Source organism: Rattus norvegicus, chromosome 12 (assembly GCF_036323735.1).
Source record: "Rattus norvegicus strain BN/NHsdMcwi chromosome 12, GRCr8, whole genome shotgun sequence".
Taxonomy (NCBI): Eukaryota; Metazoa; Chordata; class Mammalia; order Rodentia; family Muridae; genus Rattus; species Rattus norvegicus.
The window spans coordinates 49938027-49954712 of record NC_086030.1 but is presented as its reverse complement, the minus strand read 5'-3'; the positions used below and the strand labels follow the sequence as shown (position 1 = coordinate 49954712).

The following is a 16686-nucleotide window of genomic DNA, read 5'->3' as shown; positions in this document are numbered from 1 at the left end:
CTGAGATGTCCCTGCACAGACGTTGGTACTCTGCAGAACGAGGGGTGTGTGTGTGTGTGTGTGTGTGTGTGTGTGTGTGTAGCTGAAATGACAGATACTTAGGCCTTTTCTGGTTCGCAAGTGTGTGTAGGGGGGCATTTCCTTCTTTCTTTTTCTTTTTCTTTTTTTTTTTTTTCTTTTTCAGAGCTGGGGACCGAACCCAGGGCCTTGTGCTTGCTAGGCAAGCGCTCTAGCACTGAGCTAAATCCCCAACCCCCATTTCCTTCTTTCTAAGAGAGTTTACTTGCTTTTAAGAGGGGGTCCTACTTTGTACCCAGGGTCCTGCTTTGTAGCCATAGCTAGCCTGGAACTCAACAATCTGCCTGTCTCAACCTCCCCGTTGCTGGGATTAAAAGGCCTGAGCTACCGTGCCTGACTCCTTCCCTAAGAGACTTTAACGCGCTGTCTTTCCACAGATGGCAGAATTGTGGCCAGCTTTGGAGACCGTGTCCTTGGAGGAATTAACCAGAAAAGTGGGATTAGGACTATAGATGAAAATGACCAAAAAGTTGTCATTTTAAATCATTTTTGTGTTTCCCCCTACTGTTATCCACACGGTGAATATGTCTGTCAGGAGATTTCGGCCTTCTGAATAGTAATTTTAATGGCTCGAACCACCTGTTTCTGGACAGTTCCCTTGGAGGAGCCAAGGATTAGAGTAAATGAGGCCAAGGTTCTTTCTGTCAGAGTATCCATGATACACTGAGTTATCTTCCCCTGGTGGGAGTTTGTAATGAAGGGCCCTCTGTCAAAGTTCTCTCTTGTACTCTGAAAGGCACACATTCTGATTAGGCGCCTGAGTGCCAGTTCCTTAATTTAGGGACCATTTGATTTGTGCGGTTCCTTACACCCACCACCTTCTACCCTTGTTGTATGGTTTCCCTTCTGCAAACCAGACAATATTTTCTGCTGAGAAGACGAAGGGCCTTTGAAGTATCTGCTACCCGATCCCTTTTGATTCTGAAACATAAGCTTTGAAAGCTGTTTTGAAATTGAACCTTGTGGGTCACATGCATGGTCATGGGTTTCTGAAAGAATCGATTCTTTGTTTTTCACTCAGGGCTGAGTTACTGGTGTGTGTGTGTGTGAACTGGAAACTTTGGACCTTTTGAAGGAACTCAGAAGCTGCCTCCGCCCATCCAGCATGCTTCTCCCTGTGGTGGAGATTCCTGAGGGGAGTTGGAACAGGTCCCAGCGTAGACAGCCATATGGATGCTCCTGAAAGCAGACCACAGACTGTTGAGTCAATCTGGTCCGCCTCCAGCCTGTTTCTTCCTGGACTTCTCAGCGGTGCAAGATACTTTTGGAAGTGAACCTGCCCAGAAGGGAAGTTACATTTTCATATTGATTAAAGAGTGAACAAGAGGCAGAAACCACCTGGCTTGACCACACCTGGCATTACTGGGCTGGGGACACCAGCTGGGGACAGAGAAGTGCTTCTAGCAGGAATACGAGATGAAGAGGGTGAAGCCATCTGGAGAGTAAATGGCCAACACCACTCCCCCAGAGACAAAGTCAGCAGCGTGGTAAGTGTCTAGGCCTGCCTGAAGCTGCTTCCAGGATGTGGAAGCCATTTTTCTCCAGAGGGTATGTGTTTGAACCTTGCAAGTTTTGGGCTGGATATAGCTCAGTGGTAGAGTGTTTCTCTAGAACTCGAGAGACCCTCGGTTCAATACAGCAAAAATAAGCAAAACCCAGAATACCTTGCCAGCTGCACCTCAGGCATTGCAGGCAGATGACAGGGAGGGTGCAACCAATCATGATCTCCTGGGTGTGTCTGTCTGTGTCTGTGTCTGTGTCTGTGGAGAGGCAGGAGGGCTGAAGTTGAGGTTTGGCCAGTCTGACTCTGAAGGCTGTTGTGCAATGCCTGCCTGAAACTTGGTTCCCTCATGCACCCTTTGTAGCTTCGATCCTTTTTTACAATCTGGTTCAGCAAATGCTCCTGAGAGGTGACAGTGAAGTGGGTGGCTTGACTAGACTCAGCAGACCTAGCAATCGATTACGGGGAGCTACTCCAAATGATGCCCGAGATAGCGTGTACCTAGAGGAGGGGGTGATTTCAGAGTGTGGGAGGGGACCAGGGTAGATGGTGGTCCACAGCAGGCTTTGAAAATTCACAAACGTTCTCTGATCGTCATGTAACCTGTAGCCAGTTGCACACTAAGCCTTGGGGCCTAGAGAATGATATTGGGACAGGTGTCTGTCATGAGGAAAGTGAAGTGGGCTACTCTGGCCTGGTCCGTGTGCTCAACTGAAGCCCAGCCTCTGCATAGTTCACCTTGCACAGCCAAGTGATGACTACCTCAGAGCTACAGTCTTCCCGAGCCAGTCCTGGCTGAGCTGTAGTCTTAGAACTTGGGAGGGAGGCAAAGGCAGGAAGTTGTGCAGTTTGAGGTCAGCCTGGGCTACAGAGTGAGATCTTTCCAGGTCTTTAGAAAAGTAAAGAAGGTTCTGGAAACTCAGAAGAAAGATTCCTTTGTACTGGGGAATCTGGAAAAGTAGGCAGATTAAACTGCCAGTAAGGTTGGAGAGTCTGAGAGGAGTGTGGTGTTTTTCTGTTGGCTTCTCAAAGGCTGCTGTCTTCCTGTTATGGATGAGCAGGTCCATGGCAGATCCTCCATACACATCTGTTAAGTGAGTCCATGGGTCCTCAGAAGGGCTGCTTTCCACCAGCATGCTCAGGAGAAGCCCAGGGGTTCACTTTGTTACCAGAACCTAAAGACAGACGGGGAAAGCATGGCAGACTGTGTGCTTGTACCGCAGGAGTGATGATTTCAAACAGCAGTCCTCGCTGGGTGATCTGGTTCCTGCAGGAGCGGCTGCCTCCTCCCGCAGGCAGATGGGCTGACGGCTGTGCACAGGCGGATCTGTGGTCTGCCTGTGCTGCACTGTCAGTGGCGTTATCTGCTTGTAGCTGCTGGACTCTTCCTGGCAACCGCTGAGCACCAAGCCCTCCCACAGCCAGGAACTGGAGAGAGTGTCCCAGGCTTATCATCGTCACTAGCAGGGTGGGGAACCCATGGCTTCCTTCTGTTCTCTTGCCAGGTGGAACTACTTTTTCCTGTACGATGGTTCCAAGGTACAGGGAGAAGGAGACCCAACCAGAGCCGGCATCTGCTACTTCTATCCCTCCCAGGTAAGCAGCGACTCGTGCTTATGGTCTCTTTTAAGATGTGTTGGGGATGAAACGGGGCTAGGTGCATGCTCTGTGCTCTCCCCAGAGCTCTCCCTCTTTTTATTTACTTCTCTTTGAAGTTTTGAGACAGGTTCTCACAGAGTTCTCAGCCTCCGTGGCAGCTGGGCTCCAGACAGTGTCTGGATCTTAAATTCCCAAGCAGCTTAGGCTTCCTTTTGGCTCTCGTAGCCAGAGGAGGTTTTTTTTTTTTTTTTTTTTTTTTTTTTTTTTTTTTGCCTACGTCCTGCTCCTAAGGCTTTGATCAGCTAATTTTATGAAGCTTTTATTCAGCAAGATCTGGATGGTTATTCAGATGGGTCAATGGTTAAGAACACTGACTGCTCTTCTGGAGGTCCTGAGTTCAATTCCCAGCAGCCACATGATGGCTCACAATCATCTGTAATGGGATCTGATGTCCTCCTCTGGTGTCCTAGGGTCGGCAGCTGAAAACACTGCAAATTCTGTGAGCCCCAAGATCCCTCTTATTTTTTTTTTTCCTAGAGAAGTTTAAAACAAGCTCTAGACATTGTATCATTTCACCCACCAGTGATGGAGTGACCCTGAGTGACAGCACTTCTGACAGGTGCTGCAGCCAGGCTCACACTGGTGTTCTTTGACACCACCCTGCCTGACTCCACTTCCCACTTATCTCCTCCCCCACACTCCCTAACCAGGACCCTGACCACGCCCATAGCCTGCTTGTTAGTCTGTGCTGAGTCCCTCTTCTACTAACATTCCCCACATACCAGCCATCCTGTCTTCTCCTTGTCTCCTCAGATCGCTGAACTGCCCTGTTAGAATACCACACTCTGGGTTGGGATGGTCTCCTCCCTGTGGTGACATTAAGTGACATCTGCTCACAGATTTCCTTTTACTTTCCATTTGTAGCAGGCTGTAGATATCTGATGAGGCCCGTGCTCCATTCCGTGAGGCAGGCAGGATGTCATCAGGGATGGCAGTTGCACTTCTTGTAACATCCTGTCCTGTGTCTCTAGCAGCCCATCACCCAGCCACCATTATGAAAGCTTGACTCCAGTCACCAGGGCTCCACCACATACTTCTTTTTTTTTTTTTTTTTAAGATTTATTTATTTCACGTATGTGGGTACACTGTCGCTGTCTTCAGACACACCAGAAAAGGGCATCGGATCCCCATTACAGATGGTTATGAACCACCAGGTAGTTGCTGGGAATTGAACTCAGGACCTTGGGAAGAGCAGTCAGTGCTCTTAACCGCTGAGCCATCTCTCCAGCCCCTCCACCACACTCTCTTCATGGCTGTTTTTCTTGTGTGGTGGGGAAAGGGTTGGAGATAGGATCTTGCCCTATGACCCAGGCTGCTCTTGACTTGTTTTTTACTATTATTTTATGCATATAAGTGTTTTATCTGCATGTGTGTACATGAGTGTTTTGTCTGTGTGTGTGCACATGAGTGTTTTGTCTGCATGTGTGCACATGAGTGTTTTGTCTGCATGTGTGCACATGAGTGTTTTGTCTGCGTGTGTGCACATGAGTGTTTTGTCTGCATGTGTACACATGAGTGTTTTGTCTGCGTGTGTGCACATGAATGTTTTGTCTGCGTGTGTGCATATGAGTGTCTTGTCTGCATGTGTGCATATGAGTACTTTGTCTGCATGTGTGCATATGAGTACTTTGTCTGCATGTGTGCACATGAATGTTTTGTCTGCGTGTGTGCACATGAGTGTCTTGTCTGCGTGTGTGCATATGAGTGTCTTGTCTGCATGTGTGCATATGAGTACTTTGTCTGCATGTGTGCATATGAGTACTTTGTCTGCATGTGTGCACATGAGTGTTTTGTCTGCATGTGTGTCTGTGCCTAGAGCCCCTAGAGGGCGGAAGATGACGGCATCTCCTGGGATTGAATGGTTATAGATGGTTATAAGCCATTATGTAGGTACTGGGAAGCAAACTCCAGTGATCTCTGCAAGAGCAACAAGTGCTCTGAGTGGATGAGCCACCTCTCTGGTCCCTGCCCTTGAATGTTGGGTTCTCTTGTGGCAGCAGGATTACAGGGGTAGACTGCCAAGCCTGGGTGTCACTGTTTATTATGATCCTTAAGCATGTAGTAACTGGGCCCTGTGATCACTATCACCTTCAAAGGGATCCCTGATATATATAATGTGAGTTCCAGGACAGCCAGGGATGCACAGTATGAAACTATCTTTAACAGCATACACACACACACACACACACACACACACACACACACACAGATGTAAAAGTGACTCATTTTCCTGACGTAAGTGTCGTCTCTGAGGCTCACTGCCTCCGTTTGCTCACCCGGGCCTAGTCCTGGAAGCTTCCAGCCTCCGTACAGTCTTACCTAGGCCTAGACTTTTGCAGCCTCTGGGACTTGCTGCTGAGTAAGCTCACCCTTCCTAGCTCTTTCTGGGCTCTGGCTGGCTTCACCTCAGCTGTTCTGGCTCAAACTCCTCTCCCAGCTGACTGATTTCAATCTGGCTTTTCTCTCAGTCTCTGAATTGCTCTGTTTGGCCTGAAACTAACTCTACCAATCTTTTCTAAGTTTCTGGCTCCTCATTCTCTGGCTTGTTTTGTCTTCAGCTATGTCTAGCTTTGCCCCAACTCGCAGGGCAGTTGACCAGGGTCTGGGGTCCACCTAGGAGAGAATGGGGGACAAGAGACGCAAAGAACAGACAGCAAGAAAAGAGGTCTGATCAAGCTGACAATTTTTAATTTTTCTCAGGCAGAAGATTTACTGGTAGAAACAAAGTGTGGGGAGGGGTTAGGTAACCACAAAAGAATGGGTCTGGCTCGATGACCAGGATATTGGCTGGGTAAATTGGCCAAGCAGGGAAAAGTAGGGTGGGTTGCCTAGTGACCTGACAACCGGATTTATTCTCTGTTGAATTCAGGCAGAACTGTAGGTGCAGGCTTAGGCATGACTGCTTTGCTCTAACCTAAGGCTATTGCTTTTTTTTCTGACATAGGCTAGAATACAATTGCTTTTTAACCTGAAGGCTGCTTCTGCCATCTTGAGGCTTCTCCCAACATAGCTTGTTTTTCAATCTATTTCTGTAAAACTCTCCTGGTAAAACTGCCTCCTTCTCCCTCTCTGCGCTGCTCCATTCTCCCTCTCAACTCCACCATACTGCTCTCCTTGAACTCTACTGTACTCCTGTACTGTACTCTCTTCCTCCTGTACTGTCTGTCTTTCCCCCTAAGTAGCCTCTCTCCCCTCCTTTTTCTCATGAGGGTTGGACATACCCTACTCTGTCAAATCTTTCTCTGATTTGTCACTTTTTCTGCCACTCAGTTAAACATCACTTTCAGGCATGGATGCTTCTTCCTTCTACAAACTAACTTTACCTTCATTGTTTGGGATGAAAGGTATGTGCTAAGGGCCGGTCTGGTAAAACGTTGTGTGCTTCTCCCACAGACCCTGTTAGACCAGCAGGAGCTGCTCTGTGGCCAGCTTGCTGGAGTTGTGCGCTGCTTGTGGGACCTTTCCGGCACCCCGCCTATGCTCATCCGTCTGCGGAACCTCAAGTTTGCCCTCAGGGTGGATGGGGACTACCTGTGGGTAAGTCTTGGCAGAGCTGGTATTGAAGTGTTCGGATGATAACACGTGTTCCTTCCCTGACCGTTGCTGCTCTTTAGACCTCAGTGCTCTCTGAACACGGCTGTGGTGCAGGGGAGAACTCTGCCAGGGCCTCGTGATGTCAAGCATGTGCTCTGGCCCTGAGCCATACTTAGGCCTTCTCCAGGACACCCCTGCTCTGTGCCCTGCTCTGAACGTGGCAGATGTCCTTGTATTATTTTTACTTATTATGTTTGCACGTGTCATGTATATGTGTGCACATACATGTCTATTTTGCAGCCTGCCCATTTTCCTTGATGAGCTGTGTTCTGTCTCGAAGGTGTCTGTTCAGGGTTATCCTCTGTGGGCGGTGCCTTCTGTAGCCCAAGACACTATTGCCTGCTATTTTAAAAAGAAGCTAATTGGTTTTCCTTTTAAATTTGTGACTGTAACCTCGCCTGGATTTCTGTGGGTCAGTGGTGTGGATGGAGGTCAGGGGTGATTTTCCCCATTTGGTTACCCAGCATCCCTGCACTGTTGCTGAGTTTCCTAAGCACCTACTTAGGTCCTAAGTTAGGTGACCGTGAACACGAGTGGGTCAGGAAGTCCTGCATACTGTGATATCGACAGCTCTGTGTGACTCTTAGGGTGGGCAGTGTCTCTCCCGAATTCAATCCCATGCCCGGTGACTCTGGCTAGTTTGTGAGTGTGACTAGGAGTCCTGAGAGTTTGGAGAGTAATCATGGGGTGGGGGTGGGGCAGCATTGTTCACTTAGAACTGTCATGACCCTGTCACCTACTGCCCTCCACCTCTGCAGTGTCTGTGATGGCAGCCCAGTTTACCATACCATGGCATGGCATGGCCTCAGCACAGCTGCAGCTGCCAGAGCAGGTGCAGCTCCCAGAGCAGGTGCAGCTCCCAGAGCAGGTGCAGCTCCCAGAGCAGGTGCAGCTCCCAGAGCAGGTGCAGCTCCCAGAGCAGGTGCAGCTCCCAGCAGGCCTGGGCAGTCTCTAGGCAGTGAGCCTTCCGGTCAGCCTAGAACTGGGGAGACAGTGCTTGGAATCTGTCGAGGTTGGCCTGACTGCAGTGGGCTAGGGTCAGGTGAAGAAGAGTTTTAAACTGATGTCTCATGTCAGCACAGGCAGCAGCAGGTTCTAGCATGACGTCTTCAGGCACAGGTTTCCTAGCAGCCACATGGTGCCTCACAACCATCTGTGACTCCAGTTCCAGTGGACCTATTTTCTCTTCCAGCTTCACCAAGCACTACCATGCACATAGTATACAGACATGCATGCAGACAAAACATCCATTCATTAAAAAAATATGACTTTCTCTCCTCTCTCTCTCTCTCTCTCTCTCTCTCTCTCTCTCTCTCACACACACACACACACACACACACACGCATGCACACAGTGTAAATTTAAATCTAAGATCCTTGGCTGGCAATGACTAAGTGGGAAGAAGGCTTGCCACCAAGCCTCATGACCCAAGTTTGACCCCTAAGATCCATACAGTGGAGAACCTACTCTTGGGAACTGTCCTCTGACCTACACACGTGTGCTGACCACCACCTCCCCAAAATGTAAAGAAACAAATCTAAGTTCTCTATAGAAAACATGTGGTGTTTATCTTTTTGGATCTTATTTTGCTTACTGTACTGGTTTCCATCCATCTGCTGAGATGCCATGGCTTCCTTACGATTCATGGGTACATTGTGTATTGTGTATCACTCCTGACCTTCTGCTTCTGCCTTTCTGCCTTCCAAGTGCTAGGATGATAGGCTTGTACCACCACACCTCACGCTCTGTCAATTCCTGTTGCTGTTCATTCACTCTGTGTGTGTGTGCGCACGTGTGTCTGTCTGTCTGTACGCCTGCTATGATGGGTATGTGTAGGTAAGAGAACAGTTTGCTGGCATTGGTTCTCTCTGTCCACCATGTAGATCTCTAGGATTGAACTCTTATCCTCAGGCTTGGCAGCTAGAGTCTTTACCCACTGAGCCATCTTGCCAGCCCCAATGTGCTCTTCTGTTAAGGAAGCTGCTTTCTTTGGGAGCTTCATGAAGACTTAGGTGGGCATAGATGTGATGGGTTGCTGGTCCCCTGCTCTCTGACAGATCTCCAGGTTTGCTTTTGTGGCCCTGGCATCCTGTTTTCCTGGCCGTGGCTCTGCAGTGTGATTTGACGTCAAGTCTCCCTGTGACAAGATTATTTTTCTGAGTTCGACGAGGAGCGCTGTGTGAATTTCGATGGGGGTTATGTTGGCTTTGGACTGCCTCATGCTGTTTACTACTTTCGCACTGCCAGTGAGGTAGCCACGGCCAGCTCGAGGACCGTCCTGTCTCCCTGTGCTCCTGGCCGTCAGTTCCTCAGTGCTTCCGAGTTTTCAGAGTGCCAGTCTTTCTCCTCCTCGTTTAGCCTCCTCCACTCTGGATTTTTGTTTTGTGCTGTTCGGTGTTTTGTTTGTTTGTTTTGCTACACAGAAAAGTGATTCGTTCGGAGTCTGGTTTTGTGCCGTGCTCCCTCGGTGGGGGTGTTTACCCACTCTAGCGGGGTCCGCTGAGTCCGCCACGAGGCTGGGATGAAGAACGTGCCGTCTGTGTGCTTGGGTGGCTCGGCATCTTCATCGTCTGTTGCCGTCCCTGTCTTTCTTTCTCTTACTGCTCCAGCTAAGACTCGACACCAGACTGAGGGAATGTGGAGGAGTTTGCCCTCTGTCTCCTGCATCTGGCAGGGATGCTGACCACTCTGGTGGTCATAGCAGGTTTGAGCAGAACTTTTCAGCCTGTGTGTCACAAAGAGATGCGGGACTTTGTTGCCGGCCTTCTTCATGTCAAGTGAGAGGCTAGTGCAGTTCCTGTCTTGGGTCTTTTCGAGGGCTGAGTTACACCTACACTTACAAGGGGATTTCTTTCTGCCTGGCAAACCAAGCCTATACCCTGGGAATGAAGCCCACTTGGTCCTGGCATATGATCTTCTCACTGTGTTCTTGTTTGTTTCTCAAGATGAAATTTCTCTGAGTAACATCCCTGGTTGTCCTGGAAGACCCTATGTAGACCAGGCTGGCCTCAGCCTCACAGAGATCCGCCCGCCTCTGCCTCCCGAGTGCTGGAACTAAAGGCCTGCATGACTGTGCCCAGCTTTCACTGTGACCTTGATTACAGTTTACCAGACTTGGAAATGTTTGCATCTGTGTTGATGAGAGACATTGCACTGTGTGTTCTTTCTTTGGTATTTCCTTGTTTGCTTTGGCTCAGGGAAATACCAGCTTCATGTAGTAAAGAGTTGTATCCTCCTCTTTCTACCTTGCGAAACTGTTGAGCAGCACACATTGCCTCATATGCAAGACAGACAGACAGCTGCTGTTGGGAGAGGCTGCCTTGGGGTGGTGTGCAGGAGATTGGTGGACATGAGGACTGACTGGAATCTCCCCAAAGCTTCCACACTGGCTAAGTCTTCATGAGGTGCTGAGACAAGTGCAGGGTGAGGTACCGCTCAGTATCCTGCCAGCAACCTTTGGTTCTTCCCTGCTCAGCTCTGACCACTGGACACAGCACACACAGCCATAAACACTACATAGGGAATTGGATGGAGATGGCAGGGGGACAATTGTCCATCAGCTTCAAACACAAGGACTTGGTCACCTGCTGGACCTCATGGCCTCTGGCTGGGGGAGTCAATGTGCCACTCCCTCTTAAACCCTCCAGGTGTCCTGTTCCCAATGAGAAGGACAGCCAACACTGAGACTCTGATCTTAAGTCTTTCCCTGTCACACCTCTACCTTCCACCTTGTGTGCCCTCTGACCCTTGTCCGTGCCCTCTGACCGTTGTCTCTGCCCCTGACCCTTATCTGTGCCCTCTGACCCTTGTCTGTGCTCTCAGACCCTTCATATTTTATTTTGAAAAATCACAAATAGGCTTTTGTTCTGTGTAACGATAAACAGACTTTTATTTTGAATAATCACAGGTAGGCTTTTGTTTTTCAATAGCATTTCATGTGCAAGTGGGCTCGGTGAGCCAAAGGTACATTCAGCAATTCATTTTTAGCGCAGTTATAAATGAGTTCATGCTATTATAGCTAAGTAAAAGTTAAAATTCTACAATGTAAGGCTGAGGCTTTTTGCCTGGAGCAAGGCCCAGGACTCAGAGAGCTGCCTGTATTTTGTCGCATGGGAGCACACGGCCCAAACACGGGGCCATCACAACGTGCAGCTCTGTAAACAGTCTAGCCTCAGCCAGACACAAATGCAAAGAACCCAGTTCCCCAAATGCCACCCTGCACCCACCTAAGACACCATGCTCCTACTGTGAGATGGGCTGACAGTGTGCAAAGTGTCCATTACAAAATGCACCCTGTTGTCCTGAAGGCCACACTAGAGCAGGAATTGATCACCGAAGTTTGCATTGCAACAGGGAACACGGAAGGTATGGCTTCTGAAGAACAAAGCCTCCCAGTGCTGGGAAGCTTTTGGTTAGGGTGGCCCTTTGGGCTGCTATGTGGGAGCCAAGCCTGAGAGAGGCCAGGCCAGGTCCCCTCGGCCCCTCTGAGAAGCTTTTGTCCTCTGCATCATCAGACACCATTGTCATTCTTTGTGTGGTGGCCCCAGCTTCAGCTCCAGTCAGCTTCCTGGGGCATGGCAGCCCATTACTTAGGATTGGCTTTCGGCCTGGCACTTAATAGACGGCCCAGTGCTGGTTGTGGAGCTGTTTGTGGTTTGGGGTGGTGCTCCCGCTGCTGCTGGTAGTGGTGCTCCCGCTGCTGCAGGCGCTCCCTCCCCCGGGCCAGAGCCTCCAGGTACCACTGTTGCTCTTTCCACTGCTGCTTCCGCCGCTCCAGCTTCTCCTTTCCAGCCTCCAGTTTGCAGAATTCCTGATCCAGCTGCTGGAGCTGTGTCTGCAGCTGCCTGTTCTCAGCTCTCATACCCTGCCAGAAGTCCTCGTGAGCCTGTTTGGCTGCAGTGTCCAAGGCCTTGGCCTTCTTCTTCAGCGCCCTGGTGATGCCCTCTCCAGACTCCAGCAGGTTCAGATCCTCCATTTGCTTGTCCAAGGCGGCCCTTTCCTTCAGGAACAGACGGTGTGCCTCTCGGTCCATTAAGGAGACATCAGGGTCTATGCTGGCGTACTCCAGCTCTAAGGTCTGGATCTTTTGATCCTGGCTCTCCTTTATGTGTGCGATGGGCTCCAGGGCCTTCAGCTTCTTCTTCAAGCTGGCCTCAATCTTCCTGTTCCGCATCAGCTGCTTCTGGAGGTTTGCCGTGCGTGAGGTAAAAGTGGAGACCAGCTCTCGCCTCCTGTCCTCGATCTCCTCACACTGCTGGATGTAGTCTTTCCACAGAGAGTCATACTTCCTCTCTTTCTCCTCCTTCTTCTGCTGCAGGTACTCGAGGAATGGCTTGCTGTCCATTTTCTCATATAATAGTTCCTTCTTCATATCCTTGATATCCTTTATGAGTACCGACCGTCGTCCCTTAACCGCGTCCATCTCTTGCTCCAGCTCTCTCATGGCCGCCAGGGTCCTCTTCCTCACTCTCCTCTCCAGCCTTGTCATTGACGCTGGCTTCAGATACCTGTTGAGAATGATCATTTGTGGAGACTCTAAAAGAGAGGTTTGGGAGTCAACAGCAAACCGTCCTTTGGAGTCCAGGAGCTCACTGGGGCTGCTTTCCAGGTCTGTGTTGGTGATGCTGACCGCTGAGGAGCAGGTGCTGGGAGTATGGAAAAACTCAGAGGAACTTTTGCCAATTAGGGGAAATTCCTCCTTTTTCTTTTCATCCAGGAGAATTAGTTCTGGCCACCTCACCCGGAAGTCTTGTATGGCCTTTTTCCTGGACAGGAAAGCCCCAACAGAGAAGTCTTCATTTATCCTAACTGTCTCATCCCTTGCAGGAAGTAATTGTGGTCCAGCAGCCCTGCCTTCCTGTCTATGGGGCAAGCTGGCAGCTCCAGTTTGAGGGTAAAGGGTACCTGGTCTGCCTCTGGCTGCCCAGGTGGTAGAATCATGGCCTTGGGACTCCATAGTTCCTCCCCTTCTGGGTGCAGGGCTTTGCCCCTCCCAGATCCTGCTACCAGAAACTCAGAAGCTCAGCACTTTCTCCTGGCTACAGTAGCCCCTTCTGTTTATCCTCAGGTCTATAGTCACAGGCAACCACCTCCCCCACGTCTTTCCAGTGTTAGAAATACAGGCCTCTTTGGCCCAGGCAGAGCAGAATGTGGACTGTTAGCCTAGTCACTAACTCTGGTGGGCGGGGCTGGCGAGGGGCGGGGCTTGTGTCAAGGGGGCGGGGCCTGGATAAACCCTGGGCTTAGCACTATAGGCTAGCATGGGAGAAAAGCTTCAGAGGCTTGGAGCCTGTGGCAGACAGCATCGGGGTTTTCTCAGCCCTGTCCAGAGGACCCTTTGCACCCATGAGCTATACTGTGCAGGCTGGGAGGGAAGAAGGGAGGGAAAGTGCCGAAGACCTGGAGGCTCCAGGATTTTGACTTAGCTTTGCAGTGTGGAGTTTGGGCACAGTCTGGGTTCCCTGTGGCATGAGCGTCCTCCTGATGGGAAGGGTAGGGCTTATATAGCCAGCTACCTTAGTTTCCCAGGAAGGGAGAGCCGCCTCAAAATTGTATCCCACACAACCACCTCTGGACCCCAGTTACAGTGTTGAGAAGGCCCCGAGTGTGGAGCGACTGACCTAGGAAAAGACATGGAGGAAAACCTTCCACAAACAGCAGCTGTGCAGAGCAGAGGACCCCTCCCCCCAAGCATGGCCACTGCACTGGTTGGCTCTCCATGTTCTGAAGAACAGTTGAGGAACCCCCACTCCCCACCCCACCCCCAACTTGCTTGTGGCACAGGAGGTTTCAATGCTTCCTGGCCAGGAGACCCATGGGAGCAGCAGGAAGCAGGGAGAGGTGTCTGAGGAGGAGGCTTCTGGGATAGGCCCTGCATAGTCGAGGAATAATAAGAAGCAGTTCACCTTTCTCCCTTGAACCAGGCAGGCTGAACCATAGTAATGCCAGGTCAAAGAAAGATCCACGGCACATCCCCAGCACATAGCCCCATGCCCAGCGCTCCACTGCACCATCAAATAGTGTGGTTAATGGGATAGTGAAACCAGCTGGTTACTGTGCATCACTACAAGACAGAACATCTTTGTTGTTCTGCAGAGATCTGCTTAAAAGAGTGGTCTAATGCCTAGTGACCGTAATATATATTTAATAATGACAATAGGAAAAGCATATTAATAGCAGGAGTCTTTCCTAAAATGAAATCTCATGGACCTTGCCTACAGGAGCAGATCCATCGTAGATTTTAATACATGGCAGGCGGAACCATCTTAGATGTTTTTAGCTAGTTTTTAGCTTCTCCTTGATATCTCCTAGCAGGGTGGGGTTCTAACAGGAGCAGAAATAACTCAAAGACGGCTACATCACTAAAGCCCAGCCAGCATGGGCAACAGCTTATGAAAACTAGGAACCTCAAGCACTCTGCACAGCCTGCAGGCAGTCACAGGTTGAAGAGTGTCCTTTCCTGGTGCCTCAGTTGATAGGTGCCTTTTCCAGGCAGCTGGGCTCCTCACAGTTACTCTTAGCACTGTTTACCACTTATATCTCTTGGTTAGAGAAGGGCCTAGTGAATCTGTTCAGTTTCAGGGACTTCCTGAAGCTGTGTTATGTTGTTTCCTTTCTGAGCCTAAGGAGCTTCTCTGAAGGATAGAGTATTTCACCCTCTTAGCTCGTCTGCCTCTTCACCCCTCTGTAAACACTCCAGGTCTTAAGGGGCTGCCCTCTGAGACAGAGAAGTCTAACTGCTGTAGAGGGTGGGATTTTCCTCTGCCACTGACTTGTCCTGAGGAATCCCTGTCGCCCTTGTGAGGGCTGTGGGCTTGTTCTGAAGGCAGGACTTGCCAGAGTTTGTCTGCTCACCTGTTGGAAGTGGCTTCTCTTTCCCTGATCTTCAAGGTGTTTGCTGCCTCTCTGGGTTGCAAGGTGATTTTTTTTCCTGCTCAGTTCTCTTTCATTGTGGATTTCTGAAGCTCTTCCCCTATTTCTATCTTGAGACTAAGTCCACTGAGCTAGGGACTCTTTCTTTGTGGTTCACACAAAGTGATTGCCCTTTGTTTTCAAATGAAGACCTCACTCATGTTAGATAAACACTCCACTGAGGAGCCATGTTTCAGTCCCCTACTGAGGAATTCTCTAGATCTCACTGTAGCTTAGATTGACCTGAAATTCACCCTGCTTGTAGCCCAGGCTGATCATCCTATCTCAGTCTCCCAACTGCTAGGATTGGAGCTTCAGCTATCATGCCTGGCTAGGAAATGACCTTATGGGCCTGCAGCAGGTGCCATAGAGAGTGTGGATTCTCTTGAGAATTGTGGCCTCAGAGAAAAGCCACAAGAAATGTCTGCTCTCCCTCTGCAGGCTCTGGGTTGTGGTGTGGAGCTCTCCGATGCCAGCTGCAGGCAGTTTCTGGATCAGCTCATTGGATTTTTTCATTTCTACATGGGGCCTGTCTCCCTGGCCTACAAGGTAAGAGTGCAGGGAGCCAGGAGCATCGGGCCCTTCGAAATCAGTACTGCTGGACCAGGCCTTCCTTGGGCCTGTCTCTGTTACATGATTCCATGTCAAATAGCTAACCCTAGAGCCCTTGGGGATGCCTGTGTGCCCCTGTGTCTGCTCTTCTTTCTACCTCTCAGCACTGTATTCCCTGATTCTGCAACAGGGTTGGTCAGACAGGAATGGGATGGGGAGTCCCCAGCAGAAATGCCACCATTACCTAGATCCTGTATCCTGATCTCAGGCACTGACCTCTCCTGACTCTCTCTCAGAGCCATCCTCAGGAAGAGCTGAGGTTGCAGTGGGATACCTTCATCACACAAGTCCTCAGGAGCACCAGCGAGTCGCACAGGATCTTCAATGCCCTGTGGAACCTGGACCGCACCAAAGTAAGTCTGCGGGAGTTCCCGATCACTGCCAGCCTGGGGCGGTGGGTGTGAGTCTCTAGGATGGGGCTGTGAGGTGTTTCAGAACACCTGTGCTGATGAGCACGTAGCCAGGGGAGTGAGAGGAGTGTGCTTTCCAGCAGCTGAACAGTTTCCATGCTGCTGTGCGAGAGGCAAGCTGCCTCTCAGAGCCTTGCTGTCTCCTGATGGGTCAGGGCCTTCCTGGACCAGTCTGAAGGCCAGTGAGGCTGCACTGACAGGGACCAAGCAAACACTCAGTTCGTAGGGTGTCATCATTGTCTCTTAAGGGTTGGCCCAAAAGGCCTGAGGGCCTCTTCGTTCTCTAAACAAATGGCACAGGCTTTAATGACTCCCACAATGTGCCTGGCTCACATTTGAACCCCTTTGTATGTGAGAGAGGCAGGAAGTTCTGTTTCTGAATCACTCCCATTTACCCTCACAGTGACCCAGTGAGCACTGTCTGCTGTGTGGCAGGCCCTTGTCTCTCAGCGGAGAAAGTGGCTGGGACTCAGCATCCCTAGAGCCCGTAGTGGGCATGGGATGGGGACAAAAGTGGGAGTGACATCACTCTGCTAGTGTCTGCCTCTCTTACATTGTCCTGGCCACCTGGTTTTCACCAGCAGGAGGCTACTGTGTCTGGGCAGTTCTGGACAGGCTCATGTGATTTTCATGGTTGAGCAGTTGATTACTTACAAGAACTGTGGGCCGGCTTGGGTTATAACCCCCTCCTTGGCTCTGAAGCCTGCTCCCAGATACCCCAAGCACTTGTAAACGCGCTCGCTCGTGTGCCTTATCTTCCCCAGGTGGAGCCCCTGCTGCTGCTGAAGGCAGCCCTCATCTTACAGACCTGCCAGCGCTCACCCCATGTGCTAGCTGGCTGCATCCTCTATGAAGGACTGTGAGTAGAGCCCCACCTCTCCTCCACCTGCGGGTTCCTCCTCACTCTCCCCTCTAGTTCCA

General features: G+C 50.3%; 2 protein-coding genes across 12 annotated transcripts in view; one reads left to right on the top strand and one right to left on the bottom strand.

Moving 5' to 3' along the window:
* The window catches only part of Hps4 (HPS4, biogenesis of lysosomal organelles complex 3 subunit 2), a 30758-nt gene that overhangs the window by 489 nt on the left and 13583 nt on the right, over positions 1-16686 (top strand). For 10 of the 11 annotated variants that reach the window (XR_358770.5, XM_039089506.2, XM_006249544.4 and 7 more), the window contains 6 exons: positions 1100-1565; positions 3085-3175; positions 6632-6775; positions 15185-15292; positions 15592-15708; positions 16530-16624. Coding sequence is in view for 10 of the 11 variants with exons in the window: in XM_039089506.2 (XP_038945434.1) it covers positions 1525-1565; positions 3085-3175; positions 6632-6775; positions 15185-15292; positions 15592-15708; positions 16530-16624 (596 nt within the window). In the remaining variant the exon portion in view is untranslated. Of the gene's footprint in view, positions 1-23; positions 45-1099; positions 1566-3084; positions 3176-6631; positions 6776-15184; positions 15293-15591; positions 15709-16529; positions 16625-16686 lie in introns of those variants that run through there. The other variant, XM_063271363.1, reaches the window with a different exon arrangement.
* Positions 8177-15185, bottom strand: LOC134481211 (coiled-coil domain-containing protein 121-like). Its single transcript, XM_063271794.1, is given in 2 exon segments — positions 8177-11413; positions 11415-15185. Coding segments are annotated over 2 exon segments (1626 nt in total). The 5' UTR covers positions 12789-15185; the 3' UTR covers positions 8177-11161.